Here is a 20,915-nt window from a genome sequence, read left to right on the forward strand (position 1 = left end):
GAAGAAACAAAGCACTTTAAAAATACATCCATTCAGTGTCCAAACCTCCTGTAGGTGGCAGGAAACTTTGAGGGTTTTAGACCTAGCATCCCCTAAGGCAGGGGGTGTCAAACTCAAACACACAGAGGGCCGGAATCAAAAACGTAGACCAATTTGGGGGCCAAACCCGAAATCCACAAAAAAAATTGAGGTTTCTCTTTCTTAGCTGATCCTGCACATCAGGAGTATGTATCTGCACTCACTTTAAGTGGTACATTTTGACAATACATTTTGCAGCCAGAACATTGTTCTGCTAAGTGTTGTCCATATCTTTCTTTTCTCAGTCATTTAATCAATAACAAAAAAAAGGAGTGTGACAGAAGGTAAACAGCTATCCCTTATCCACACAATCTGCTTTAGAATTTGGGAGATGTGCTTTGGATAAAAATCACATGACTTTTCAGTGTTTTTTTTTCTGCTTTCTGCTTTCCTTTCCACTACTGAAGCTAGACTGCACTTCAAGGACATTTATGATTACCATGGTCAGCAATGCTAGTTCTAATTGTGTTATAACAAATGCAGCTACCATACCCAAGAACTGATAATTTGCAAAGTTAAAGCAAAATAGACAATTGCACAATATTTTTTTTTTTTATAATGATTATCATTATAATAATGATTATTATCAAGTTTACTCAGAAGAAAAACAGAAAACACAAGGCTGGCAATAATACCATGTTTTTTTATTATTAAGCAGCTGTAATAGCCAAACAAATAAATAAATTAATAATTGATGCCCTGGAACACCTTAGCACACCCGTGCAAGCTGCTTTTGAATGGAATGTGCCCCCTTAAACCCTGGGTGGGGTGTGCAAGTCAAAAGGAAAAAGTCAAGGAAAAACTATTCAGTTTCTGTTGCTGGTGGCCAGGCAGTAAATATTCAGTACAAAGCTATAAAAACATACAGTAAAAAGACTGCATAAATGAGTGCCTTAAGCAATTGTTTTAGGCAGTGCACATGTTTTAGGGCACTACATGGCACTGAGGCAACGTGGAGTCATAAGCAGCCTTCTAAAGAGGCTCGATTCCTAAAGGTCAGTCTGTCCCAAAGTATTTTTGTCCAAAGTGTGTAGGGGCCACTGGATGGACTTCAGTAGTTAAAATGGTTATGTCAGGAAATTCTTGAATTATGGACATTGCACCTGTTTAAGAAAACAGAAAAAATATATTATTTTATAGAAATGCACAAACAAGAAAAGCTCTGTTTTTTAATATTTATGTAAGGCAAAGAATAAAAAAGGCTTTTCAGCTTCAGTTTTTAGAAATATAAAATCTTGGAAATGAAACAATTCAGCAAGCAATGAAATTTAATGCTTGCAAAAAAAAAATTGCTTACTATCATTATTGGATAGGACTGTTCACAAATGGACAGAAATATCTTGTTGAGAAAGCAGTATCTAGCAACTGTGTAAATGCTAAGTCTATATGTGATACTCTGAGCAATTAAGTGTCACAAAGTACTCATCCTTTCCTTTTTAGGTGGATGCAAGGTCTCTTGACACAAAAACAAAAGCCCTACTCCTTAAGATGTTATCAAGAACATGAGATGCAACAGACCCTTAGCTTATTCTGTGGCTTTATGCCACCTGTGTAAGAGACTGTATGGCATCTTTTTGAACAGGTCTTTGTATGGTCTTTAACATCTTCAGGCTTTTTAATGCTTAATCTTAGGTGGTAAAATCATTTGTGCAATAATATTCACATTGCATTTTTCATGCAGAAATAAGGATTCTTACGTTTACAACTCTCTCAACAATGTGCTGTAGAGATTAACAATTTGCAGTTTAAGTGTTCTTGAAGTGTCTTAATCCGACAAAACACCACGACCAGGACATTAATAAAAACACACTTATGTGGGTAATTGCTATCCATAAAACTATGTACAAATATATGAGGGAAAAAAGTATCCAACTTTATCATTAGTACACTATCAGAGTTTTAACATCAGAGCCCTAAGTGCCCCTTGCTGGTTTCCTTGGATACTCTAAAATATAAAGAAATATGCAAAGGTAGAAAAAATAAAGCAATGAATATAAAGAGTTTGGCTACCTCACTAGGAGTATTAATACCAGTTTCACACTGCCAATACTTATTCAAAAAGTTTAAAAATAATGAAAAGCAAAGACTAAATATGTATTTTCTAATAGCAAAGTGACTGACAAGTCTATCACCTAAACTCAAGCTGAGATAATTTTTACTAAACAATCATAGGTTCTACTTTGAAACTAAAAACATTTTTGCTGCCTATAAAACTAATAAAAACATATACAACTAGCATTTACTAGTTATTATAGTTATTAATATAGTGTTACTACTACTATTATACTATTATTAACTAATGTTAGTTGAACTGTTACACTGGAGCTGGAAAGTTTGTGAACCCTTTATCATTGTCTATATTTTTATATGAATGTGACCTGAAAAATCATCTGAATTTCGAACAAGTTCTAAAAGTTGATAAAACAAAAAATATTATGTTTTTAATGTATTTAATACATTAAAAGTAGACGAATCACGCTCTCAGTACTTCGTGTGATCCTCTTGTGCAGCAATAACTGCAACTAAACATTTCAGGTAACTGATAATCAGTCCTGAAAATCAACACATTTCATTGTTCTATCAATGACCACAAGCTGTCTAGGCCCAGTTGCACCCAAATATAAACATTCCTACCACCATGTTTCACAGATGGAATAAAGTACTTATGTTTTGGAGAGAAAAAAACAAGGCATAACGAGCTCCTCATTTCAGCCAAAAAAGATTCTTCCAGCATCCTTCTAATTTTTCACAAGATCTTTAGAAAACTGTAGATGGTCAGCAATACTTTTGGGGAAAGTAAAGGCTTTCCTCCCTGCCATACACACCATTGCTGTTCTGTGTTCTCCTGATAGTTTTTTGAACATTTGCATTCACCAATGTAGGACGGACCTCTAGTTGCTTAGAAGTTACCCCGGGTTCCTGTGTATTCTCTCAGACTACTACACACCTTGCAGTTGGATTATCTTTGATGGTTGACCACTTCTGGTCAGGGTAACAACACACTTGAATTTCCCCTTTTTGTATACAATCTGTCTTGCTAATAATTGATGGGAGCCCAAAATCTTTATAACTGGTAATCTTCTCCAGCTTTATGTGCATCAACAACTCTTTTTCTAAGGCCCTCAGGCACCTCCTTTGTTTTAGCCATGATATACATTGACAAATGTTGTATGTGTGATCAGCCTTTGCTAGATCCCTGTTCTTTAAATAAAACAGGGTCTCTCACTTACACCCGATTGTCATCCCATTAAAAGAAAACACTGGACTCAAATTTCATCTTCAAAGTATACAGTTAGGTCCATAAATATTTGGACAGTGACAACTTTTTTCCAATTTTGGTTCTGTACATTACCACAATTCATTTTAATTGAAACAACTCAGATGCAATTGAACTGCAGACTTTTAGCTTTATTTCAGTGGGTCGAACAGAAAGATGGCATAAAAATGTGAGGAACTAAAGCCTTTTTTTTTTTTTTTTTTTTTTTTTTTTTTTTTTTACACAATCACTTCATTTCAGGGGCTCAAAAGTAATTGGACAATTGACTCAAAGGCTATTTCATGGGCTGGTGTGGGCAATTCCTTCGTTATGTCATTATCAATTAAGCAGATAAAAGGCCTGGAGTTGATTTTAGGGGGGTGCTCATAAGCCTCAAGAATAGAATGACTAGATTGGACTTTGGTCAAAAACATCTAAAAAAGTCAGCACAGTTCTGGACAAAACATTCTTTGGACAGATGAAACCAAGATCAACCTTTACCAGATGGCAAGAAAAAAAAAGTATGGAGAAGGCGTGGAAAAGCTCATGATCTAAGCATACCACATCATCTGTAAAACATGGCGGAGGCAGTGTGATGGCTTGGCCGTGCATGGCTGCCAGTGGCACTGAGACACTAGTGTTTATCCATGATGTGACAAAGGATAGAAGCAGCAGAATGAATTCTGAGGTGTTCAGAGACATACTGTCTGCTCAAATCCAGCTAAATGCAGTCACATTGATTGGGAGGCGTTTCATAATACAGATGGACAATGACCCAAAACATACAGCCAAAGCAACCCGGGAGTTTATTAAAGCAAAGAAGTGGAATATTCTTGAATGGCCAAGTCAGTCACCTGATCTGAACCCAATTGAGCATGCACTTCACTTGTTGAAGACTAAACTTCGGACAGAAAGGCTCACAAACAAACAGCAACTGAAAGCGGCTGCAGTAAAGGCCTGGCAGACCATTAAAAAGGTGGAAACCCAGCATCTGGTGATGTCCATGAGTTCAAGACTACAGGCTGTCATTTCCAGCAAAGGGTTTTCAACCAAGTATTAGAAATGAACATTTTATATTCAGTTTTTTAATTTGTCCAATTACTTTTGAGCCCCTGAAATGAAGTGATTTTGTTAAAAAAAAAAAAAAAGGCTTTAGTTCCTCACATTTGTATGCAATCTATTTGTTCAACGCACTGAATAAAGCTGAAAGTCTGCAGTTCAACTGCATCTGAATTGTTTTATTTAAAATAATTGTGGTAATGTACAGAACCAAAATTAGAAAAAAGTTGTCTCTGTCCAAATATTTATGGACCTAACTGTATGTTAATTCAGTTTTGGCACACGCAGATATGCTAATATTTTTAAAAAATTTTTTTCAATAAATACATGACCAAATATAATAATAGTTTTTCATATCTTTAATTAGGTTTTCTTCATCTATTTTTAGACTTGTTTGAAAATCATATAATGTTTTAGGTCACATTCATATAAAAACATGGAAAGGAAACTTCAGAGTTTACAAACTTTCAAGCACCACTGTAGTTGAACAGGCAGGCCAGTGGCGTTTTCCACAGTGGCAGTGGGACTGTGTATGCCTGGCTGTTATGGTGACCATTTTTACCTAATAGCTCCAGAGATCTACAAGTAAAATTTTTTTAAGTAAGTAAATATCTGCATCTAGAAGTCTTACCGTGTGGGGTGGAGAAAAGACTGAGAAGTATAATACAGCTAGGTTGGACTCCATGTTCAATGAGAACCTTAACTGCTTCGATAACAGTATTGCCTGTGCCTGGAGAGGAAATTTAACACACATCATTGCAGAGGAAAAAAAAGCCCTTTAAATTTGATCAACAGTTTATCTTCGTTACTATTACTTTTTAAAATTTACAACTGACAAATGTATTGCAGTAAAACAGTTTAATGTTACATATACAGAAATCATGAAATGTGTTTTATTTATTTTTATACTTATGCAGCACCAACATGTTACAAAAAAAAAATTAGAAAGGATATTGAGCAATTCACCCTAATCCGTGTCTTCTGTCAACAGCTTTAATCCCTACCATACACACATACAAAGGCTTATAAACCTGTCAGTAGCAAAAAAAAAAAAATATTTAAAGAAAATGCAAGTAAACTTGGATGGTGGGAGCTTTTTTTTACCAGACTCTGTAAATATACACAGGTTTTGGCAAATTATAGCACACACCTATATCCTGCTGTGCTAACATCAAGCGTTGATTAGAGAAGAGCGAATTTCTCAAAAATTTGATTCGGCCAGTTCGCCGAATTTTCCGAAAAGATTTGCTTCGAACCGTATTTATTTGCGGCGAATTGTGTTAAAAAACGTCTATTTCTGGCCTGCAGAGAGCCTTGATCGTGGTGTAGAACACTGTGCCTTGCAGTAACTTGCATAGGGAGTCTGCTGTGGTAGTGAAATAACAGTGAGTCAGTGTGACATGCAGATGACAGGCATCGCTATTAGAATCACTGCACAATTCACTTATTTGGGCAGTCATGGGGCCAAAACTGACCAAATAACTCAAGTATGAACTCAGCCTTTCAGGTCAATGTTGGCGTCAAGAAGAAGCGCACACCTTTTACACCCTTGTCAGCGGATTCCACAAAGATGCCTACAGAACATGTTCTATTAACCACTTATACAAGTAGAGCCCCCCCCCCAGAGTGGAGAGGGTGTCAGCAGTAAGTTTGTGTTGACATCACTGATTATTTTGCCCTTCCTCTATTCCATCAGAACAATAACCCACAAAAATGGATCCTGTCTGTGGAGCATTTGCTTTCACCCGGTCAGCATTTGCTCAATAATCCATCAGTATTGCTAATGCCAAAAAAACCAGGAGTGGGTCCAAAACAGAGATGACACGTGAATGGAATATTTGCATGTCTTTTGGGTTTTTTACCCACTCCTGCTTTTGGCTACCAAATCATAAGCCAATTCTGATGGCACCATACAGGCCTTACAGCTGCTACACAGACAGGATCCGTTGTGCGTCTTTTTTCCTTCCTTCTGACAGCTCAGAAGAAGGGTCAAAAAAATAGTGATGTCATCCAGGCCAAAAAGGCAAAATAGTGGCCCAGTCATGGAGTGGGGAGGGTGGGAGAACAGTTTGAGAAGTCCACAGAGTGGCACAATGACATATTGGTGAGGTAGAAGCAGCATGAGGAAACCACAGAGTGTCCCAATGACAGAGTCTGGAGGTGGCGGCAGCATCAGGAGGCCACAGAATGGCACAATGAGTCTGGAGTTGGCAACAGCATCAGGAGGCTACAGAGTGGAACAATGACTGAGTCTGGAGGTGGCAGCATCAGGCAGAGACCACAGAGTGGCACAATGACAGAGTCTGGAGTTGGCGACAGCATCAGGAGGCTACAGAGTGGCACAATGACAGAGTCTGGAGGTGGCCGCAGCATCAGGAGGATACCACAGAGTGGTAAGGTGACAAATGTGGAGATGGCAGCAGCAGCATCAGGAGACCACAAAGTGATCCGGTGACAGAGTGGCGCGGTGGGTGGCAACAACCGGTACCCGCTGACGAAGGTGGGTGAAAGAAGAAGCACTTGGCATCTGATGTGTGCAATCAGGCGGGGACTTGACTCCGAGGGGCTCTCGCTTCTTGCAACCTGCTCTGGGCACAGTGACAGGTGGGGAGTTTGACTGGGGCGATACACCTGTTAAACTGTACTGCAGGTGTCCTGAGGCAAGCTCAGGGCGGACAGAAACCTCCCATGGAGCAGAAGGGCAAAAGCTTTCTTGATCTTGATTTTCAGTCCGAATACAGATCAATAAAATTGGGCCTCTTAATCCTTCCCATTTTTGGGTTAGAAGCAGGAGGTGTCAGAAAATTTACCACAGGGATAACTGGCCACAGAGTGGCACAATGGCAGAGTCTGGAGGTAGCAGCAGCATCAGGATTTTCAGTCTGAATACAGACCGTGAAAGTGAGGCCTCTTAATCCTTCCCATTTTTGGGTTAGGATCAGGAGGTGTCAGAAAATTTACCACAGGGATAACTGGCCACAGAGTGGCACAATGGCAGAGTCTGGAGGTGGCAGCAGCATCAGGAGGCTACAGAGTGGCACAATGACAGATAACTAGCGGTTATGTGGCGGCCAAGCGTTCATAGCAACATCGCTTTTAGATCCTTCGATGTTGGCTCTTACTATCATTGTGAAGCAGAATTCACCAAGCAGAGTCTGGAGTTGGCGACAGCATCAGGAGGCCACAGTGTGGCACAATTACAGAGTCTGGAGATGGCGGAATCATCAGTAGGCCACAGAGTGGCACAAAGATATAGTGTGGAGGTGGCGTCAGCAGCAGCATCAGGCGGAGACCACAGAGTGGCACAATGACAGAGTCTGGAGTTGGCGACAGCATCAGGAGGCCACAGAGTGCCACAAGGACATAGTGTGGAGGTGGCGACAGCATCAGGAGGCCACAGAGTGGCACAATTACAGAGTCTGGAGGTGGTGGCATCATCAGTAGGCGGAGAGCACAGAGTGGCACAATGACAGAGTCTGGAGTTGGCGACAGTATCAGGAAGCCACAGAGTGGCACAATGACAGAGTCTAGAGTTGGTGACAGCATCAGGAGGTTACAGATTACAGAGTCTGGAGGTGGCGGCATCATCTGTAGGCCGCAAAGTGGCACAATGACATAGGGTGGAGGTGACGGCAGCATCAGGAGGACACAGAGTGGCACAAGGACATAGTGTGGAGGTGGCGGCAGCATCGGTAGGCCACAGAGTGTCACTATGACAGAGTCTGGAGGTGGCGGCATCATCAGTAGGCAGAGAGCACAGAGTGGCACAATGACAAAGTCTGTAGGTGGCGGCAGCATCAGTAGGCCACAGAGTGGCACAAGGACATAGTGTGGAGGTGGCGGCAGCATCAGTAGGCCACAGAGTGGCACAAGGACATAGTGTGGAGGTTGTGGCAGCATCAGGCAGACACAGAGTGGCACAAAGACATAGTGTGGAGGTGGCAGCAGCATCAGCAGGCCACAGAGTGGCACAAGGACATAGTGTGGAGGTGGCGTCAGCAGCAGCATCAGACGGAGAGCACAGAGTGGCACAATGACAGAGTCTGGAGTTGGCGACAGTATCAGGAAGCCACAGACTGGCACAAGGACATAGTGTGGAGATGGCAGCAGCAGCATCAGGAGACCACAGAGCTGCAAGGTGACAGTGTGGAGATGGCAGAAGCAGCATCAGGAGACCACAGAGGGGCAAGATGACATAGTGTGGAGATGGCAGCAGCAGCATCTGGGGACCACAGAGCGGCAAGGTGACAGACTGGGGTGGTGGTTGGCAATACCAGTACCTGCTGACGAAGGTGGGTGAAAGAAGGAGCACTTGGCATCTGATGTGTGGCATCAGGCGGGTGGCAGCATCAGAGTAGTAGCTGAGGCAGGTAGACAGAAGAAACCAGTCTCTTTTGTCAAGGTTTGGGTCAGGCGGCATGGATCATCTAATCAGATGCATCAGGCATTGGTGGGTGGAAATCCTGGCTGATCCACGCCTGATTCATCTTGACAAAGGTCATTCTCTCCACATTTTGGGTGGACAGGCACTCGAGTTCTTATTGGGGTAACTATGGCCCCCGTGCACTAAACACCCGCTCTGATGCCACACTACTGGCCGGGCAGGACAGCTTTTCCAGGGCAAACTCGGCCAGTTGCAGACACAAATCCAGTTTGGCTGCCCAGTAGTCCAGCGGATCTTCAATGACGGCTGGCAGGGTGCACTCCAAGTATGCCACCACCTGCTGATACAGGTTCTGCTCTATGTCTAGCTGCTGGTTAGTAGTTCCTTCACTAAGGGGGTGTAGAAAGCTGCTCATCAGCGACTCTAGGCTCGGCTGCTGCTGATGGAGCTGGTACTTCTCCTGCCAGCCCTCCACAGCAGCCATGGCAGCGGAGCGTGAGTGCAGAGGGCCCCCCAGTCAGACTTGCGAGAGGATGGACGATGGCGCAGATAGGCAGCAGCCAACTGGCTACATAGGATGTCTCTGTAGTAGTTCGGTTTGTTCTCCCTCTCAACGGGTGTAAAAAAGGCCCCCATTTTGGACCGGTAGCGAGGGTCCAACAAGGTGAAAAACCAGAAGTCATCCCACTGCCGAATGGTGACAATTCGGCTGTCACTACGCAAGCGAGCATGCAGCGGGCCATTTCTGCAAGTGACCCGGAGGGACTCCCTGCTTCCATCTCAACTGCATACTGCCAGACACGGTGTGTCTGGGTCCTATGCCTCGTCCTCCTCATCTCCCTCTTGCTCCTCTGGCTGCTCCTGCTCCTCCTCCCCTGTCACCTGAGTAGAGAAACCACCCATTTTGCTATACATTGCCTTTGATCCAATGTCCTCCTCCTCCTGCAGTTCAGCCCCCACAGGGCTCATGTGGCCGTGAGATCTAGGCGCCACGTCTCCAGTTCCCTGACCAGCCAGATTTACCAGCATCTGTTCCAGGACATGAAGTAGTGGAATGACGTTGTTCATCCTGTAGTCCTGGAGACTGACAAATAACGTGGCCTCCTCAAAGGGCCTGAGCAAACAGCAGGTGTCACGGATGAGCTGCCACTGGCTGACATCAAAGTTACACATGGGTCATACATTACTCCTATCTGCTTGGTTTATCAAGAATTCGTTGATGGCCTTTGTATAGTTAGCCCAACATATGGAGGGTGGAATTCCAACGGGTGGAAACATCACATATCAGCCTATGTTGGGGGATGCCGTTCTGCCGCTGCAGCTCAAGGAGGGTTTGCTTTGCGGTGTACGAGTGGCTGAAGTGCATGCAAAGTTTACTAGCCATTTTTATGATGTCTTGCAGATGGATGGAAGACTTCAGGAACTGCTTGACAACTAGATTGAACACGTTTGCCATGCAGGGTGCATGGCTCAGACATCCTTGACGCAGCGCAGACACAATGTTCTTCCCGTTGTCAGTCACCATGGTTCTGATTTCGAGTTGTCGCGGAGAAAGCCATGAGTTGATCTCTTAATGAATTACACAGAGCAGTTCCTCCCCTGTGTGACTCCATTCCCCCAGGCAAACCAGGTGCAGAACAGTATGACACCGCCGTGCCCTGCACATGTGGTAATCTGGAGGGGCACTGTGAATTGTCCCTGCAGTGGAGGCTGAGGACACAGTGGAGGATGAGGAGGCAGAGGCGGAGGTTGTCGCAGGACCAGCGGCGTGAGAATGTGGAGGCGGAAGTGGTGTCACCTGGCCAAGTTCCTGATGTGGCTGTGCAGGAATCACATTCACCCAGTGGGCCGTAAAGGACATGTATTGTCCCTGACCGTAGTTACAGCTCCACACGTCGGCGCTGCCGTGCACTTTGGCAGACACCGACAGGCTCAAGGACTAGCCCACCTTCTGTTCTACATATTTGTGCAGGGCTGGTACTGCCTTTTTTGCAAAGACATGTCGGCTTAGGACTCTCCACCTCGGCTCGGCACAAGCCATCAGTTCTCTGAAAGGTGCAGAGTCCACCACTTGGAAAGGGAGGGACTGCAGGACCAGCAACTTGGACAGGAGCTTATTCAGCTTCTGCGCCGTTGGATGAGTGCACGCATACTGTTGTCGCTTCGGTGATCGATTGCTGACGGAATCACTGACGAGGAGTAGGAGGAGCAGGAGCATCTGGACCAGCCGAAGATGGAAATGACATACAGCTCCCTTCGGCTGAGGTGGTGGAGCCTTGACTGCGGCAGGCTTGACCACTACATCGGAGCCACGGTTCTCCCAGGTCACTTTATGGTGACGCTGCATATGTTGACGCAGGGCCGTGGTGCCAACATTGTGGCAGTGGACTTTACCTTCTTTTTCACCAAATTTTACATATGGCCATGGTAACCTCCTCCGGTGGCTTAACAAAAAACTGCCACACCGCCGAGTAGGTGATTTTCCCTCCAACACTCCGCACTGACTGACTGCTAGCGCCGCTGCCTCAATAGTCTCTGGGTCAGGAGCCTGACCGCTCGCAACACCACCTCCCACGCCACTCTCCTCATCACTACTTGCCTGCCTAGTGGAGAAAGCGACGGATGTCTCCTCCAGATCTTGGCTGGGCAGTAGCTGCTGACTGTCCTCTACTAGCTTGTCCTCGCTATATAGTGGAGCTGAGGCCACTGCAAACAATACTTCTGTGGCTGAGGGAACAGCAAAGAAAAGAGGCAAGTTGAGGACAGGTGAGGGCACAGGGTCTGCTCCCACGTTGGCTGGGGGTGTCTGATGTCAGTTGGGATGAAGTGGATGACCAAGTTAACCAATCTAGAATCGCTGGACCGCTAGAATCGCAAGACACGACCGCTTGATGACACCGGGAGCTGAGGCCTCTCACTGCAACTCATGCTGACACGCTGCGACCTCTGCCTACACCAGAAACATTGAGGCCTCTGCCACTCCTCTGTGCACGGCTTGCCACTTCTCTGACCGACATACTTTTACTTGAACTAAATAAATTTAAAGCAAATTAAAACACACCTAAAAGCGACAAATACATTTTTATTTTTGTACAGAAATAGTCCAATAAGCCCTTTTAGCACCAATAACTGCAACAGGGAACTGCGTATATATTTTTCTTTTTGTACTCAAATGTCACTAAATGCTTTCACCACATAGAACTGCAGAGTATACTGTATAAATATCTGGATATATAAACTGATGGAATGACAGAGCTGTATAATGGCTATTTGGATCCCCAAATATTCTTTCCCTGCACTTGTAAATCGCTTTTCTAGCACTGTCCCTAGCGCCTTCTGATGCTGTGAAATGATTCCTCCCTATCCTTGTAAATCGTTTTTTAAAATTTTTTTAGCACAATGAGGTTTCTACTAGCAACTGCACACATCTCTCCCTGCACTCAGACCGCTGTAAAATGTCTTAATCCAAGATGGCTGAGGCTATTTAAAGGGGTGTGACATCACAGGGCTGGCTGGCTGCTGATTGGCTGCATGCATGGTATTATGGGTCATCCCGCCTTCCCAGAGTTCCTTGCCCCATGTCCTCACACGTGTAGCCGCCATTTTAGAAAAAATTGTGATTCGTTTCAACGAATCGCAAGGAAATTCGGATTCGTTGCAAATCAAATTTTTTCTGAATATCGGATAGAATTCCACTTCGTCAGCTTTGATTCGCTCATCTCTAGCGTTGATGAATCCAGGATCCTCTCACTGCTGCCGCTACCAGTGTAAGTTCTTCCATCGATGCTCATTTTCAGAGTTTTCTGCAGTAGGTAAATTGGGCCTGATTTATTAAAGCTCCCGGTTCTCCAGCAAACCTGGAATGGATCTGATTCAGGGTTCAAAACATTTGCTAGCAAATGACTTAAGAAATACATTACACGTTTGCTGAATCACCCAGATTCACTGATGAAAGTGTATCCAGCTTTGGAGAGCTTAAATCAATCAGGCCCATTGACTGTACCAATTGGGTCTATTCTCAGCATGCCATGCTTTGTACAAAGAAAATAATAAAAAAAAATAAAAATAAAGACTATTTAAAAAAAAAAAATGGTAAAAGAGACTGAGTTTCTACAGTAAGGTAAAATTGAAGCTGCAGCATGCAGATGAAGGCATTTCATTGGCATCCCATGTTTCTTTTAGGAAATAGTAAAAAAAAAAAAAAAAAAAAAAGTAAATGTGTGATAACAAAATAGTGCTTACTTAGAATGGGATACATTAACAAAACCTTCCTCCTGTAAATATCTGGTGGAAACTTTGCATAATAGACTTTGGCACGCTGCGTTTCTTCATCACTCTGAATTAGAATTTTGCCAATGCGGATGGAGCGGCAGCAGTCCCGCAAGCCCTGTTCCATGGCTTCACCTATAACAAAGAATGAAAAAGAAGTGTTTGTTGGGAGTTTAGAAGATGCCAACTGAAGGTAAAGAAGAACATGTTATAGTGTGGAATCTTTTGTCCCTAATGTTGAAAATACTTTTTTGTTTTTTTTTTAGTATATTTTCCCTTATCGTTGCTGACTGTCTATGGCTAAATCATAAAAGTAACAGACTTGAACATCACAGTTTTCAATAAATAACTAGTTCAGAATCAATATTGAAAACTAATTAGGAAGGAGTTTAACAAGCTGGCAGTTACTTACCGCTCCTCATAATGCTCACTCCACAGTTTCCTTTTTCAAATTTCACTCCCTCATATTTGTACCCTGCAAGAACAAAAAATATCTTAATTTTGTTTCCTTATCGAAAAAAAAAGGGTAAGCATGACATGGAGCCAAAAGACCGTTACCTGTAGGAGTTGTGACAGTACATTCTGTATATGGCAGTTGGTTCAGACCTTCCTCAACCACCAACCGAATCTGCAACAACAGGAGAAATGAGTCACATGGAAAAGGTGTGTGCCACTGAAATAATTAAAAAGCACCTTCTAAACTATGTCTGATAATATTATGGTACAGTTTATAGAAGCCCCAACTAGAAATGATACTCTGCTGGACCTAGTTCTTTCTAACAATGCAGGGCTTATAACAAAAGTGCATATAAAAGAGAATCTGGGTAGCAGTGACCATAATATGATGTAAGCTATAAAAAAGGAAGCAAAAACAGGAAAGATAAAAACATTTAATTTTTTAGAGAGCAAATTTTCCATTATTAAGGGCGGCTCACTGTGACTTGGACTAGGAGACAATATTGACCTCAAAAAATACTGAACAGAAATGGGAATATTTCAAGTCTGTTCTACAAAATCACACTAAAATTATATTCCAGTGGGTAAAAAGTTTGGGAGGCTAAATTTAAAACCAATGTGGCTCACAGCTGATGTTAAAAAAGCCATAAGGAACAAGAAAAGGGCATGCCAAAAAATAAAAATGAAAGATCACCTTCATCATTTGAAAACTATAAAGAATATAACAAAAGATGTAACAAGGAGATAAAATGTGCAAAACTTCAAAATGAAAGACAGATTGCAAAGGAAAGTAAGAGAAACCCCAAATTTTTAAAAAATATATTAATAGCAAAAAGATCAAATCTGAGCATGTAGGCCCCTAAAGGATGTCATAGGGTGGTAACTGGGGTTAAAGAAAAGGCAAATTTACTAAACCCTTTTTTTAGCACTGTGTACACAAAGGAAAATGCAGAGCTCAAGTCTAAATTCATAATAGCAATGTCACTGCCTTAAATGAGTCACAATGGCCCAGAATTGATATGATTGAGAAACAGCTGGGAAAAATTAAGGTTGACAAACCACTAGGACCTGATGGATTACATCCATGTGTCCTCAAAGAGCTGAGCTTGGTTATTTCAAAGCCATTATTTAAATTTTTAGAGACTTTTTAGTCACTGGCAAGGTACCGATGGATTGGCTTAAGGACAACGTGGTTTCCATCTTCAAAAAGGGAGCAAAGACATTACCAGGTAACTACAGAACGGTTAATTTAATGCCCATAGTTGGAAAGGTCCTAAAGAGTTTGATAAAAAAAAAAAAAAACACATAGAGGAGTTCCTGCTAGAAAATAATATTATTTAATGTGTAATATATTAAGTGATAGTCAGCATGGCTTCAAGAAAGACCGAAGTTGTCAAACAAATTTACTCTCTTTTTTTGAGGAAGTAAGTAAACAGGTAGACCGTGGAGTAGCAGTTGATATAGTATACTTGGACTTTGCTAAAGAATTTGACACTGTACCCCACAAATGGTTAATTTGGAAGTTAGGGTCACTAGGTTTAGAAAAGTAAATTTGTAACTGGATAGAGAACTGGCTTAAAGATCGCATCCAGAGAGTTGTAATTAATAATTCATACTCTGAGTGGTCTAAGGTTATTAGTGGTGTACCCCAGGGATCAGTGTTGAGACCTTTACTGTTTAACATCTTTATAAATGATAAAGAGTTTGGGATTAAAAGTACAATTTCTGTGTTGATGACACCAAACTATGTAACAGAATTATGTCCATACAGGATGTCTATAATCTACAAGTAGACCTGGATATACTGTTTGATTGGGCAGCCAAGTGGCAAATTAAGTTTAATAGAGATAAATGAAAAGTTATGCACTTGGGAGCTAACATGCATCATACTGTCTAGGGGGAATACACTTGGGGGAGTCAGAAATGGAAAAGGACCTAGGGGTTCTGGTAGATCATAAACTTAAGTACAGCATGCAATGCCAAGCTGCAATATCTAAAGCTAACAAAGTACTTTCTTGTATTAAAAGAGGAATGGACTGCAGAGATGGAGACATAACCCTGCCCCTGTACAAAGCATTGTTCAGACCACATGTGGAATATGCAGTCCAGTTTTGGGCACAAGTCACAAAAAGGACATTGTGGAATTGGAGAGAGTGCAGAGAAGAGTAACTAAACTAATAAAAGGAACTGAGGAGCTCAGCTATAAGGGGAGATTAGCTGAACTGAACCTATTCTCCCTTGAGAAGAGACATTTAAGTGTGGATATGATCACCCTGTATAAATATATAAACAGTCCATATACAGGACTCTCTTCCCATTATTCACTTTGAGATCATTACAAAGAACAAGAGGGAACTCTTTGCGTCTGGAGGAAAAGAAGTTTAAGCTCCGGATAAGGAAGGGATTCTTCACTGTAAGGTCTGTGAAAATGTGGACTCGGCTCCCTCAGGAAGTAGTTTCAGCAACTACTATAGATTGAAAAAGCTGGATGTTTTTCTAGAAGCACAGGATATAACTGGGAATTAAGGCTTTAAAGTAAAAATAACAAAGACTGCTAATCCAGGGAACATCTGATTGCCTCATGGAATCAGGAAGGAATTTCTTTCCCCTGTTGAAGCAAATTGTAATAGGGTTTTTTTTGCCTTCCTCGGGACCAACTATGTCCATAGGGTTTAATATCTGGGATATGTTTATTTCCCTAGTGGTTGAACTTGATTGGTTTATGTCTTTTTTCAACATTACCTACTATGTACCTATATGTCTTTATTGATTTAATTAACTTAAAAGTAAATTCAGTTAAACTTTTGTTGTAGCTTTGTTAACCAATGTCATAGTGTTCTGGTATAAATACTATGTACAGTATATGAATGCATTCAGTACTAAAGCAGCTAGGTCTGTGTATATCGTTATAGCTGGCTCATTACTGATGCACACTACACTGTGGAGGAAGCCAGCCTGCCACATCGCCCCAAAGACCACCACACTCATCCACGTAGATTAGAATAACTATTTTTCTACATATAATACTGTATTCCTAAACTTAAAAAAAAAAAACAAACAAAAAAACCCAATAAATTGGTAAATTACGAGTAAACATACACACCAAACGATCTGCAGAAAATACAAAATCTCCTCTGCTCGTTGTCCTGTAAAACAGAAATACAGACATTACTAATCAACAAACATGTTACTCTAATACTAAAGCAGTCACACCAGAGCATAATGTAACTCATTTCCTGAGCACACGGAGGATTGTCTAACATCTCCTGGAAATCCCAGCTGTAGTAGGGGAACATGCAGTATCAAACTTCACATTGTACTGATAGAACTGCCTGAAATGTAGCTTATTTTGTAGGCAAAGTAAAACAACTTTGTCCTAATGCCGGGTCACATCAGGTCCCTGAAAAATAGGGCATTATATTTACCTCCAAGGCTGCTCAGATCTATACTGACCCTGTTTGAACACGTCAAGGTCAAACTCGTTTGTATTTGAGAATTGTAGGTGGTCTCCCGCCGGTGGTCTCCCGCCGGTGGTCTCCCCCGCCGGTGGTCTCCCGCCGGTGGTCTCCCGCCGGTGGTCTCCCGCCAAATGCTGTGGTTCCATCCTCTGGCCTATAAATCCCCATTACCAAATGATGAACCCACAGCACAAGGCCAAGGGCACATGCACCTGACAATAAGAAGTATTGAATGCAAAATTGTTGGGGGAAGGCTGCAGCACCTGAACAAAGAATAGGTGGAACATAAAAGCCACCAGAGAGGTAAGTGTAACTTCTCTACTTTTGTAGAGCAATGATAGAGTCACCTTTACATTCAACATATAGGCAAACAGCTGCATACATGTGTGTGTACATTCTCACCCATCAAAATGAAATCTTCTTTTGAGCTGGTTTTTGAACCCAGGCATGGTGCTACATACAAAGCGAAGTTCTGACTTTTTACTTTATGCACTGCAGTGAAGGCAATACAGCTTGGACAATACTGTAATTGGAGAGTAAAGGAGTACAACATTGGTACATGCATTTCTCCTTTCATTAGTTTGGGAAATACTTTGCCTATAAAACAAAGCAATAATTCACTATATCAGGTAAAGTGTGTTAAACAGTTGCTGTGAAAAAAACAGTCCTCTTGGTACATAGAGTCCAACCAACTCACAGCTGTGGATCATGCATTTGAGGACCACAGAAAGGCCAGATGTATTTTAGGGTACTATTTGCTGGTTATACAGAACATTTTCCTAAAACAGCATTGTAAATGACTTAAATTTGTGCAGGATTGTCTGACTCTTTTATGCTAAAAGGAGTCTTCGACAATCCCTAAAAATACACGTGCAGGATTATCAGCTAGTGTAAAAAGGATTGCACCTTCCATTAAACTGCATTGGAGGTGTGCAAGGAAAAAATCATTTGCTGTCTAAGCAGGTAGTTAACAATTCCACATATAGATAAAATATGTGACGAATATTGATGGAAAGGTTATGGCCTGAGGCTGCTTTGCTATTTCAGGGAATTGGCATAAAGTGTTGCGTGCGATAATAATTGAAGCAATTTAAGGATCTTTCAATGCAATATTGATCAGAAGCACATTTGTAAATCTAGCAAGCAGTGTCTCAATATAAAGAAAAAGAGGTTATGAATAAAGCCTGATTCAAATACCTGAAATGTTGTGGGCAAGTTTGGAAGCAGTTAAAGAAAGGAAACTTACCTGTTTTTTTCAATTACCTTGCAACTGAAAAAAATTTGCATAGGTGAATAAGAGTAGTGGGCAGCTAATCAAATATTCTTTAAGAATTAGAGTCTGGTATAGTTACATAGTAAGTCAGGTTGAGGTAAGTCAAGTATAGACAAGGCAAGAAAAACCCTGATAAAATTTGCTCCAACGGGAAAAATAATTCCTTCCTGATTCCATGAGGCAATCAGATTTTCCCTGGATCAACAGTCACTGTTATTTTTACTTTAAAGCTTTAATACCCAGTTATATTCTGTGCTTCTAGAAAAGCATCCAGCTCTTTCCTAAAGCAATCTAGAGATCTTGCTGAAACTACTTTCACATTCCATTTTTTTTCTGATTCCACAGTTTCACAGACCTTACAGTGAAGAATCCCTTCCTTATCCGGAGCTTACACTTCTTTTCCTCCGGACGCAAAGAGTTCCCTCCTGTTCTTTGTAATGAAGAGTGTTCTCTATTTGGACCATTTATATATTTATACAGTGTGATCATATCCCCCTTAAATGTCTCTTCTCAAGGGAGAAAAGATTCAGTTCAGCTAATCTCTCCTCATAGCTGAGCATCTCCTTTCCATTTATTAGTTTAGTTGCCCTTCTCTGCACTCTCTCCAATTTCACAATGTCCTTTTGTGAACTGGTGCCCAAAACTGGACTGCATATTCCATTCAGATGTGGTCTGACCAATGCTTTGTACAGGGGCAGGATTATGTCTCCATCTCTGCAGTCTATTCGTCTTTTATTACAAAAAAGTACTTTACTAGTTTTAAATATTGCAGCTTGGCATTGCATGCTGTTATTAAGTCTATGATCTACCAGAACCCCCAGATCTTTTTCCATTTCTGACTCCCCCAAATGTATTCCTGGTTGTTGTATTAACTGTAGATCAATCACAACCGCACTCAACCTCCATGTCATGTGGTGGAGGTTGCAATTTGCTGTGGTTCAATGTTTTCAGGAAGTTGAAAGATAAGAACAAATAATTGAAACAATGGTTTTGAGTGCTCTTTTAAATGAGCAGAAAATAGGAGCAAGCCAAATAGGACGAGGAAGACCATTCCAGAGATTTGGGGCAACTCTAGAAAAATCTTGGAGCCGTGCGTGTGATGAGGTTGTGCGGAGGAAGTCAGTAGTAGGTCATTGGAGAAGCAGAGAGAGCGGCAAGGGGAGTATTTTTTTACCAGGTCAGAAATTAAGTGGGACGAACTGTGGAGGGATTTGAAGGCAAAGCACAGGAGCTTGAATTTGATTCTAAGGTGAAATGGAAGCCTGTGAAGAGAACTACAAAGAGATGCAGCACAAGAGGTGCGGTGGGAGGAGAGAGCCTGGTTAGTGGAATCCTAGAGAGGAGGAGGTTACAGTAGTCCAGACGAGAGATGATAAGAGCGTGTTAAGAGAGTTTGGTGGTCTCTGGGGACAGGTAGGGGCGGATTTTGTACATGATGTGCAGGTGAAAGTGACAGGACCTGGAAATGTCCTGAATATGGGGGGTAAAAAGGAGTGCAGAATAAAAGGTGATGCCAAGACAATGTACCCGAGAGGAGGGACGAATAACAGTTAGATATATGTCAGAGGGAGATTTGGAATTTGAGGGGGGGGGGGAGGTTAATAAATTCTGTTTTATCCAGGTTGAGTTTCAGAAATCCAAGCAAAAGCATTATAACAAAAACTGCCAGCTTCATATTATAATAAAATTAAAGTCACTATGGGATTGTGTATTACATTCTACCCTATTTTTGAACTCCTTTTTATGTCTTGTGCCATGTATGTTTCTATGGCTCTGTACTCCACCCCATGCACCGTGTAGGCTAGCCATAACAGCAAGCAGTACAAAGCCTAGAAGTGATAATGCCTTTGGTGACAACGCTGCTTCTGCATAGGCAAACACTATGTAAATGTTGTCACCTTACAGGAAGTCCCCCATTGTCAGGATCAAACACAGAAAATTAAGTAAAAAACTGTGGCAGAAACAGATCCAAACAAACTAGGAATTATTTTCTTTGGTTTCCAACCTTCTGAGATCTCTGTCCTTCCAGATCTATTGGTTTAGGTCACTCTCTCCATGTACTGAGGAGAGTCGGAATCTACAGAAGGGCTGCTCAGCAATGGCAGCTTCCATGAAAGGATTCAAGTCAAGATGGCTCCCATATTCAGGTCAGTGCCATAGTCAGGATTCCCACATTTCTGTCCTGGTCACAAACCCTGCAGAGATGGGTCTCCATCCCACAGACACATCAGATGCTATATCTCAATAACATGATTTACCCTGAACATGACTTCTGCTTAGGTATATTTGTAGCACAGACACATACAGTGGTGGAGCATGCTCACCTGTCGCGGATGATGGTCTGCAGCTCCCGGATCTGGTCATTCATAGGAAGAAGTTTGAGTTGAGGTCCCACCTGCTGCAGGTGGTTTTCTTCCAGATCCGGGCTTCCGCTGCCTTCACTCTCCTTATCCGCTTCATTGCTGCTCCCACTGCCATCAACGAAGCGGATTTGCCGATGGACAGGCTCCTGCTGCTGTTCACCCGGCATGTCTTCCATGCACCCCGGCTCTAGCAGCACAAGGCACCGTGCACGCCTGGCGGCCTCTCGCGAGCTTCCAGGACGGCACCACTGGTAGGCAGCCGTGTATGCCAATCACCACCTGTGCCCACAGACCGATGACATGATTGGCCCCTTTCCAG

At 42.3% G+C, this 20,915-nt stretch overlaps 1 protein-coding gene across 1 annotated transcript; it reads right to left on the reverse strand.

Annotated features, from left to right (window-relative positions):
* Window positions 1–701: 701 nt before the first annotated feature.
* UPRT (uracil phosphoribosyltransferase homolog) lies at window positions 702–20,877 on the reverse strand. The gene is made up of 7 exons (XM_072431907.1): window positions 20,558–20,877; window positions 16,606–16,648; window positions 13,605–13,674; window positions 13,459–13,521; window positions 13,020–13,181; window positions 5,025–5,123; window positions 702–1,181 (listed from the first exon to the last, which is right to left on the reverse strand). Exons 1-7 carry the CDS (start codon window positions 20,770–20,772, stop codon window positions 1,075–1,077), a joined length of 759 nt encoding a protein of 252 aa, XP_072288008.1. The 5' UTR covers window positions 20,773–20,877; the 3' UTR covers window positions 702–1,074.
* Between the last annotated feature and the right edge of the window lie 38 nt (window positions 20,878–20,915).

Source organism: Pyxicephalus adspersus, chromosome Z (genome assembly GCF_032062135.1).
Source record: "Pyxicephalus adspersus chromosome Z, UCB_Pads_2.0, whole genome shotgun sequence".
In the NCBI taxonomy this organism is placed as follows: Eukaryota; Metazoa; Chordata; class Amphibia; order Anura; family Pyxicephalidae; genus Pyxicephalus; species Pyxicephalus adspersus.